This window comes from Theropithecus gelada, chromosome 13, assembly GCF_003255815.1.
Source record: "Theropithecus gelada isolate Dixy chromosome 13, Tgel_1.0, whole genome shotgun sequence".
Classification (NCBI taxonomy): Eukaryota; Metazoa; Chordata; class Mammalia; order Primates; family Cercopithecidae; genus Theropithecus; species Theropithecus gelada.
The window spans coordinates 3,174,695-3,184,910 of NC_037681.1; the positions used below are offsets into that span (position 1 = coordinate 3,174,695).

A 10,216-nucleotide genomic window follows, 5' to 3' on the forward strand; every position below is an offset into this window, starting at 1 on the left:
GCTTTCTTACTGGTTTAAATACACAGACATCACCGTTGCCAGGAGATCGCCCTCCCCGCCCCTTCCATGAGTGTGAGAAGCGCCCTCTGCTGGCACCTGCAGATGCATGGTGCTGAGGCTCTGACAGGGCTTGACCAGACCCTCCGCCCAGCTGCAGAGTGAAGACAAAGTCCATCGCAGTCTCTGGGAGGTTCTGCAGTCATCTGGGGTGAACAGGAGCTCATATCCTCAGTCTCGGCCCAGGGCTACATTAACTCCCCTGCTCTCTGTCACAATATAGGCCGAAGAAACCTTGATCCTGTGGACCTTTCACAAACCAACACCCCGCACAACAATATGTTGATGAGATCATGCAATAAGCAGAAAATAATGTGGATTCTCAATATACAATGAAAACACCTGAGAAACAGAGGATGGGATTCATCCCTACAAATTTAAGGGCCTGTCACGTTGGGGAAGATATCAGGGATTTAGAGAAGGGGAGTGAGTCATGCTGATCATTCCTTTCAAAGTAAGGGAAAATAATTTCGTCTTGCACCTCCAACCAATGAGAACAAACCACAGTGTTGGCAAGCTGACCCTGTAGTGACGTCACAACACATTCCACGCTTGGATCTACTATACCATCTTGTTTATCAGCTTACTTGCAAGGCTGTCTGTTTGGAGTGGGCTCAGAGAACGAGAAGTTCTGCTGCAAGTTTGGGTTCTGATACAGGTGGCTCTGTTGCTTGAGTCGTGTGATCCAGCACATTGCTTGGGTTAGATGCTTCTGTATTAGATGAGGACACTGTGAACTCTCTTGCCAGCTCCAAACTAGAATCACAGCGTTAATCTCTGGGGTTCTAGGGGAGGACAGTGTAATGCACAGAAAACAAACAAACAAACAATTTTCTGTTTAAAATGCAGCTCTCAGAATATCTCAGGGCCCTAGTAGATCTGCACATGAGGCAATAGGTAACTATGTGACTGAGCTGCCCCTCATCCACTGGGAATTTTAGTCTCAAAAATTTATATGTCCAGGTGATGTTCAGAACTACTCAGTATTACCATGGAGTTTGCACTTTCAGAATTGGGTGAAAAGAGATTCAGAGAGAGCATGCTTCACTTAGAATGACAGGTGTTCCAGTTTCCCATATAACTTTCCTCTCTTATGCTAATGTTCAATGATCTCATGGATTTTCCCATTCAGCTAATGCCAGAGGGGAAAAACATAAAAACAAAAACAAACAAACAAAACCACAATGACAAAGAAAAAAGCTAGGCTTCTTCTTGAATGAATCTACACCATACATTCATGTAAATAGGAGTGAATTCCTCCCACACTATGGCCACAATCATGGGTGGCTGTGAAATATTACCTGGAGTCAGAAGGTAGTTGAGCAGGACACACGGTAATCAAACTAATGTGAATAATGAAGTGTGAGTTAATTATATACATGGATTCCTGGGAAGCTGGTTGGCCAACATCCTAGAAAACGGATTGGAAGATCAGAGACAAGAAGCCCTAGAGAAGAGACATGTCAATGCACCCATGGGAGTAGGAAATTGTGTGTGCAGAAATTTGTTTAATTGTATCAAAACAGCAGAGAATGTCTGCCATAGGTGAAACAACAACAAACAACCCATGCTCATGAATCATCCACCTTTACACAGGTTAACCGAACCTAGACTTTTCCCTTAACTCCCACAGTATTTGCATAATAATTGTTTATACAAAGCAGCTGTGGTGAGCTGGAGTGCACATGTGCAACACATGAGCCGTGACTTTCCATCACCATCTGCACCAGTGCTGATCCAACTGTTGCCACTTCTGGGACTTCTCAGCAGCAGAGGCAAATAACCATCAGAAATTTGGTGATAATTTGGGATATTAGATCACTTTCCCTGGAGGTGGCTGTAACACATTTGTACTAGGATTCTTCTGTGTTCTAGATAAATGTTTGCCTTTTCTGCTCACCTATAATTGACTATTACCGTGTTTAGAGTCTGTATGTGTTATTGATATGGGAATATTTCATAATCGGGGCACTAAAACGTGGAGAAAGAAATGAAATAATAGACATATGATCATGGCATCTATTGGTCCTATCAAATACTTCACCCAAGGAAGTCCATGTGGGTATGACTTTATGACCTTCTACTGACTTCAGATACTCTCCTTCAACATGTGCTGAATCTTTTTTTTTTTTGAGACAGAGTCTCACTCTGTCACCCAGGCTGGAGTGCAGTGGCCGGATCTCAGCTCACTGCAAGCTCCGGAATCTTTAAACTGATGACCATGTTAACATGAAGCAATGGTTTAGGAAGTCATAGGTCAGAAGTAGGAGGAAACTCTCTTATGATTCACAGGAACACAACTGGGTTACATTGGGTTTCCAGTCATGCAATTTTAGACCTTGCTGACCACAGGGCCTGGTACAAAGGAATGAATGCCTTTACATGTATCCTCAAGTACAATATATAGAATACTCTAAATTGAAACTCAAAGCTATGGTGATGCAGGGTTCCCCCACGCCAACACACACAAGGGCAACCAAATAATTACCTATTTCAGCAAAGTTAAACAGTAAACTTATCATGAAGTGATAGTTCTCTGTTCCTTATATGGTGACAGGAGTATGTAAGGGAATATGTCTGGACTGAAAGACAGTGAAGAACACATGTCAAAATCAGATGATGATTATCCTCCAATTAATATAAAGTAAAACTAGGAGTCATTAAAACAAAACAGATAAAATAAAACATTTTTAAATAAATCCAAGACTGATATGTGACCCAGCTTTGGCTCCAGCTCTTCCAGAAGATAACAGGCTCCAGGGCTCAACAAGTGCATGCTTATGTTTTTAGTTTTGTATCAGCAACTTGCGTCATATGTGCTCATTTTCTGTTTCAGACCTTAAACTACAAATCAACCTTTTCAAAGTAACCCCGGCCACATACTGGGACTCACGGGGATACCGGCACTTCTGAGCATCCACCTTTCCAAGAAGAATAACCTAAGATTATACCAGACATCAAGGATCAGACTAACAGCTGGTGTCAGGTGTTTTTAGCAGGCCTCATCCAACATGAGGAGGACAGTGGTTGTTTTCCTGTACATGCATTTGTCTTTCTTGTCAGTTATATTTCTGCATGAAATATTATTTGAGGATTTTCCAAGTGCTTTCATCACAGTTAAGAAATTCTTCCATAATATGGCATTGAATCAGGCAACTTATTTACAAAAAAAAATAAAAAGTAGGGCAAAGTGTGCAGCTCATGATCTTATCACCTGCACAGGTGCAGCTGTCTCTACAGAAGGAGCACCATAGAATCCCCTGTTTCTAGTATAAAGCTTCCCGACTTTTATATGTTGGACTTTAAAAGTTTGTAATGTGGAAGTTCATCATAGGAACTGGGTCATTCCTGCGATACTCACCTAAAACAAAGTCAAGAAGCCAGGGTAAAAAAGCACTCAGGAATGAAACACTGCTCCCAGAATGTCATTCTCTGTGAGCCTGACTACTTGTTGTAACCTGAAACTAGTTTTATCTACATCTTCTCAGATAACTTGCTAAAACTCAAGGACTAATTTTGCCCACTACCATTGCTGACCAGTCTCAGTTGCCAGCTCCAACCCTTACTTGTGCCAGTTAACTTTCTCAAAGGGTAATACCTAACATTTTTCTTTATTTTTAATAAAGCCTCTTCTATTTGTTCCTCTGACATATGTAAGACCGCCCAGTCTTCCTGTATGCTCCATATTGCAACTCTGTCTTCCCAAAGAAAACAATAAATGTAGAGATGAATCTCTACATTTTATTTTGACTTCAACAATAGTTCAGACAATTCTCTGTATTCTAATAATTCCTGCTTAGAATATGTATAGTGACTTTTCCTTTGCTGTATGAATCTCAATTGAGTCCATAAAACAGAATCCTCATGTGTAATCATTTCTATCCTTCATTAAATCTGCATCTGAGGAACACTTCCAGCCGATAGAGGCACCAGGAGGAGCAGCTGGGGCAGCCCAGCCTCACACACCTGCTTCCCTGGGACGTTTATGTTTAGGTGTGTAACACTGTGGGAGGGTAACTGTAATACTGTTGACAGTAATAACTAGCAATATCTTCAGGCTGCAGGCTGCTGATGGTGAGAGTGAAATCTGTCCCAGACTTACTGCCACTGAACCTCGAAGGAACCCCAGATTGCAAACTGGATGCACTATAGATCAGGAGCTTAGGGGCTTTCCCTGGTTTCTGCTGATACCAGGCTAAACTACTAAAGCTCTGACTTGCCCGGCAAGTGATGGTGACTCTGTCTCCTACAGATGCAGACAGGGAGGATGGAGACTGGGTCATCTGTATGTCACCTCTGACTCCTGAGATTGGAAACATAAAAACAAATATGCACACAATTAATCATGTTATAAGGCCTTCCCTGAATGGCTAGGCAATATTGACCACACTAGGCTGAGTAAATTGCTAATGCTTTTCCTTACCTGAGAGCCAGAGCAACAGGAAGACCAGGAGCTGAGTGGGGACCCTCATGTCCATGCTGTGTCCTGACTGACTGACTCCTGCACAGGGTGTGACCAACCCATTAATAAGTCTTCAGGGCTGTGGGCTGTGACCCGGGAACATGCAAATCAACAGGAGATGGGGCAGGTTGGGCACAGCTGCAGGGGTTGGTTCTCAGTAACTCAGCATAGGCTAAGTGTCCCCACTGTCCCAGCTCAGACCAGGATAGCACAGATTTGTCTGCAGAGATTGTGTTTCTTCCTGGAGACCATTTCATAAGAAACATTTTTGAAATAGTTGTCAAAATTAGAAATATTCCTGAGGACTAGCTGGAGTAATGTATTTTATTGGTGTATTGGGCCTGTTTAGGAGAATATCTTGTTTATAGGGAACACTTTGAAACTGCCTCTGCAAAAATTGTAACTGAGGAAATTATGACAATGAAAGAGATCAGACCTAAATGACTCCATCTTGCTTCTAACCTAACCTTTAAACTGTCCCTGTGCATTCCTGGAAATGGGCTGAACTGACCTAGGAAAGGAATTTAGTTTATAGTTTGACTCTGAAACAAAATTGATAATAGCCCTTTCCTGAAAAGACACCATTCTTGCCCTAGGATCAGTTTGCTTTTGTAGGACTTACAAATTAGCTTCAAGATTAGAAATTATGGTTTAGGGGTCAAGCAGCCTCTGGCTGCAAGACTCTGGACCTCCCCAAATTGCTCCTGGGGATGACATCACTATTGTAAAACCTAAGAGATTAGTATTGGAGACATTTTGCAGACGCTGCACTTGCTTGGTCAGCTGACACTACCCAGACAGGTAATCTGAATCAACCAGTTCAGTGATCCCATCCAGGAATGGACGACAGCAAGAAAACCTCACTTCAACCACCGCCACACCCACATGATCCCATCTTCAACCTGACCAATCAGCACTCCAATTCCCAAGCCCCTACCTGCCAAATTATCTTTTAAAACATCCCCAAATATTCTAGGAGACTGATTTGAGTACTAATAAAAGTCCAGTCTCCCACACAGCCAATTCTTCGTGAATTACTCTTTCTCCATGGCAATTCCCCTGTCTTGATAAATCAGCTCTGTCTAGGCAGCAGGCATGATGAATGCATTGGGAGGTTACAACATGGTAAAGTGTTAGAGGGTGGGGTCATCAGGTCTTCAGTATAGTCTCAAATGTTTCCAATTACAGGAGGGGGTACTTTGTGCTGTACTTGCAACTTTTTTTATGAATGTAAAATTGGTCCTTTCTTTAAAAATTTGAAAATAAAATGTATCAAAATAATGCTAAATTACTGAAAATATCTTGTAATGCTATTAAGCCATGCTTCTTTCCAGCATAAGATTAAGCAACTTACTGCAGATACGCAAAAATGACAGGCTGTTTCTTCAATGCACGGGTCCCTCAGAGATCCATCATTATTCAGAGCTATAGGTGTCTTTAAAACCCAGAGTCTGAATTAGTTGCACCTTAGTCTTGGTTTGGGGGCTTCCATATTCTCCCCTTTTCTGCTATTGAATATTGTTTCCCACAGTTCATCAGCATGAAAGGCTGAATAATGATGCAGATCTGATTACTTCAACAAAAGTCACTGTATTTACCTCCAACTGTAGGAGCCTGGCCTAGGATAAACTTGAACCTCTGGATTAATAAAGGCTCCAGTGATAATTATCTCCAACGTAGAAAGATAAATATCATATACCCTGGCTAATGCTATGAGCTGCACTTTCCACCAGCATGTTCCTGAGGACTCAGAAGCAGCTCTCCTGGAACCTGGCAGTTGAGAGGGAGGGCCTGGGGAAACAGGCCAGGAAACTCTCCCTCCAAACAAGGGCAGCTGCTGCTCTGTGCATGTCCCTGTCATGCACCATCAATACCACTTTCCTCTTTTACTCTTCAGCAGTGAGTGAGGATATCACCCTGCCCCAGATGTCAGCCTCCCTCTTGGTGTCTTTAGGTGAGAGAGGCTCCATCTCCTATCAGGCAATTTCCCATGTACACGGATAAATCACTCAAATCCAGATAAAACTGAACACCCATTTTGTCTTACATCTCCAAAGTTGCCAATAGCATTGCAACTTGGCTCAGCAGCAGGGGAACTGGACCCAACTGCATCAGTACAAGTGGGCTGTAGCCTTGGGCTCCAGGGAGCAATACTGATGCCCAACTATGGGAGTCAAATTATAGTGCTGTAGCCTGTGCACAAACTTTTCTGCTATCTTGTAAGCAGCCTGAATTTTGAGGGAAGATACCTGTATAAGGGGAAAGAAAGTAAGTGTTTTCTGTCCTCTAAAGGTTTGGTGAGAATAAATAGACACAAGACAGATTCATAGGAGAAAAAAGACAGTTTATTTAACATGCAGGGAAAAATCACAGAATTATCACCCAGGTAATACAGTGAGTTCTCGGTGTATATACATCCTTCATAGGTGAGAGGGAAGTGGAGAGTGCAGATAACTTAAGGAGAATAAATGACCTAAGTTTTTTTTTTTAAGTGGACCTTTAAAAGAATAAGTAATAGGATGTCTGGAAAAAAGTGTCAACTTTCAGTCTCTTCTAAGTTTGACTTCTGTTGAGTACTAGTCTTCCCTGATATAAAAATTCCCAGAGAGGATTTTCTTGACAATTGTTTTTCTCCTGGAGAATCTGACTTTAGACAGATAAGGGAGATGCACGGAAAAGCCCCTTTGTGCATTTGTTGTTTTCTAGATGTTTTCAGTCTGAAATAATCATCATACCATGTAGCATTTTAAGAGATGTTATTTCCTGTAATCCTTCACTTGCAAACTACCTGCCAAGATCCTGTTCCAGAGAGATGCAGCTCCAAATTGAAAGTACACTTGACCCTTGGACAACATGGAGGTTGGGTCACTAACCACTGGTGCAGCAAAAAATCTGTGTATCACTTTGGGATCTCTAAAATTTAACTACTAGTAGCTTACTGTTGACTCAGTGATAATATAGTAGATTAACACAGGTTTTTATGTTGTATTTATAATATACTATATTCTTACAACAATGAAATAAGCTGGAGAACAGAAAATGTTATTTAGAAAACCGTAAGGATGAGAAAATATATTTACTACTTGTTAAGTGCTTGCTCCTTCACAGGTGGCATAGGCAGAAGAAAATTTAACTATTGATGGACCTGTAACTTTTAAGCCCATGTTGTTCAAGGGTTAACTGTACATGTGTTTTTTCCTTGATGAATGTAGCAGTCCCTGTCCGTACTCTAGGCCTTTTCCCTTCACTGTCCCTCTACTGACTTCCAGTGGCCACATATGTGTCTTCTGTTATCTGATCCTGGAGAAGGTAACTCTGCCTGCATGCAGGGCTGGACAGAGGGCCTGGAATGAGGATCCACCCTCATGAATGAGTTAATGCCACCATAAACAGGGATGGTGGGAGTGGGCTCCCTCTCTCTCTTCTGCTCTCCTCTTGTGCCAGGATATGGTCTTCCTTCCTTCTAGAGGAACTCAGCATTCAGGTTGCCATCTTAAACTAGATAAAGCAGAACCTAACTTGCCTGTGTCTTGATCTTTAACTTCTCATCCTCCAGAAATGTGACAGAACAAATTTCTGGTCTCTGTGAATTACCCAGTGATGGAGATTATGTTATAGTAGTTCAAAACAGAATGAGAAATTTGTGAGGACAGAAGGAAGTGTATACATACCCCAGCTCCCTCCCCTCTCAGGTGGAACAGCCAGAGGCATTTTCTCCATGTTTCTACATGGAGCTGAGCCTCAGTCATCCTAAGATTTAGGTGGCTTGTTGACGTGTCTTTTACCATCCATCTTTTCCTTGACCAACCTATTTTAGATTTAATTTGTGCAGTAATTTATTTTTTCTGGTGTAAAGCAAAATTTGAATTTTAGGCATCCCCCAACTGACTGAATGGACCCCCTCCTGGCCAAGGGAACCTCAAGGAAACATAAAAGACTAGTTTAGATCATATTGGGAAGGAGGTGTTGGCCATGCCTCATCATACCCTCCTTCCTTTGTAGTTCAGAGACAACCAACCAGTATTGCAATTAAAACAGAGATCTTAAAATTGACAAAGCAGACTCTCTGTAGCAATAGCACACCAAATTCCAACATGACTCTAGTATAACATCATATGAAAGTTAATAGGCCCTGAAGAAAATCACAGTATTTTACCCCAACACATATTTCTTTGACATATTCTGAAATGGCCTTACAAACTTGTCACTTGTAGGAAAAAAATTGCATTATGTAGAGAATATCCTCCCCTTCCTGGATCTTTTGCTGGAAAGTCTGACAACTTTTAAGTTTTGACAAGAGATATTCACCAGCTATTCTCTCTGAAGCCAGCTACCTGGAGGCTTCATCTACATGACAAGAATTCTGGCTTCCACATCTCCTTTATCTAAACTCAAGCATTTCTTTATGAGGAATTTAACTCTTTAGGCAGAGCTTAACTCTTTCAACAAATTGCCAGTCAGGAAATCTTTGAATCCACCTATGACCTAGAAGTCCCTGCTTCCAGATGTCTGGCCTTTCTAGGCCAAACCAATGTAAACCTTACATACACTGATTGATGCCTTTGCTTGTAAATTCTGTCTTCCTAAAGAGCATAAAACCAAGGTGTAACCCAATCATTTTGAGCACATTCTCTCAGGACCTTCTAAGGATATGTCACAGGCCATCATCCTTAACTTTGGCAAAACAAAACCTGTAAATTGATTGAGACCTGTATCAGATACTGTTTGGTTTACACTGGGTTACAAAAACATCCTCTAAAACTATCTACACATCAAGAACTCAAAATTAGAGACAGTGGAATGAGGACACCCCAACATTTAAAACCCACAGATTAGATAGCATTGAATGTAAGATTTTGTCCAGCTGTCTTGCTTCATATATGTGCCTTGTAATTTTTTTAAAATTCTACATTAGAAAAGAACAATTTGGGGGAAGATATTTATTGTAGGTGAAATGGAAAATGCTCTCATCCCAAAATATGTCCATGTCCTAGTCTCTAGAACTTATGAACTCTACCTTACATAGTAAAAAGGGATTTAATAGATGTGATTAAGAATGTTTTGGATAGAAGATCATCCCAGTTTATCCAGGTGAGACCAATATAATCACAAGTGTTTCTATAATAGGTATGGGGGAGAATGACAGTCAGAGAAGGGCTGAAACAATAGGAAAGGATGCAGGAGTGACAGAGAAAGGGGCCATGGAAGCAGGAATGTGGAACACTTTGAAAATAAAATGTAGAGGATCAAATTCTCTCCCTTGAAGCCTCCAGAATAATTACAGCCCTATTGACACCTTGGTATTAGCTCAGTGAGACTTCTGACCTCCACAACTATAGGGTAATACATTAGTGGTGTTACAGGCCAGTAAGATTGTGGCAATTTAAATGGCATCATTGGAAACTAACACAAGGGGAAGAGCTATCCTTTACCTTAGTGAGTCTGTGGTTGTGTGCAGTTCTTTCAAACATTTCCACCTTTTTATCATCTGGTGACAATTTTGACAAGAGATAGAAAACATTTTAGTGAGAGAAGAGCTAGTAAAAGAATTCTTCTTAGGTAAAAAATCTGTCAGGTAAAATCCCTCCATGATCTCTTATACAACCTGTGTATTGGAGAGTTCATGCATCGGGCACGGTTGCTCACACCTGTAATCTCAGCACTTTGGGATGCTGAGGTAGGCAGATCATGAGGTCA

General features: G+C 41.4%; 1 gene segment (V, D, J or C); it reads right to left on the bottom strand.

Moving 5' to 3' along the window:
- Nucleotides 1-4,046: 4,046 nt before the first annotated feature.
- Nucleotides 4,047-4,535, bottom strand: LOC112604968. The segment is given in 2 exon segments: nt 4,047-4,360; nt 4,481-4,535. Coding segments are annotated over 2 exon segments (369 nt in total).
- Between the last annotated feature and the right edge of the window lie 5,681 nt (nt 4,536-10,216).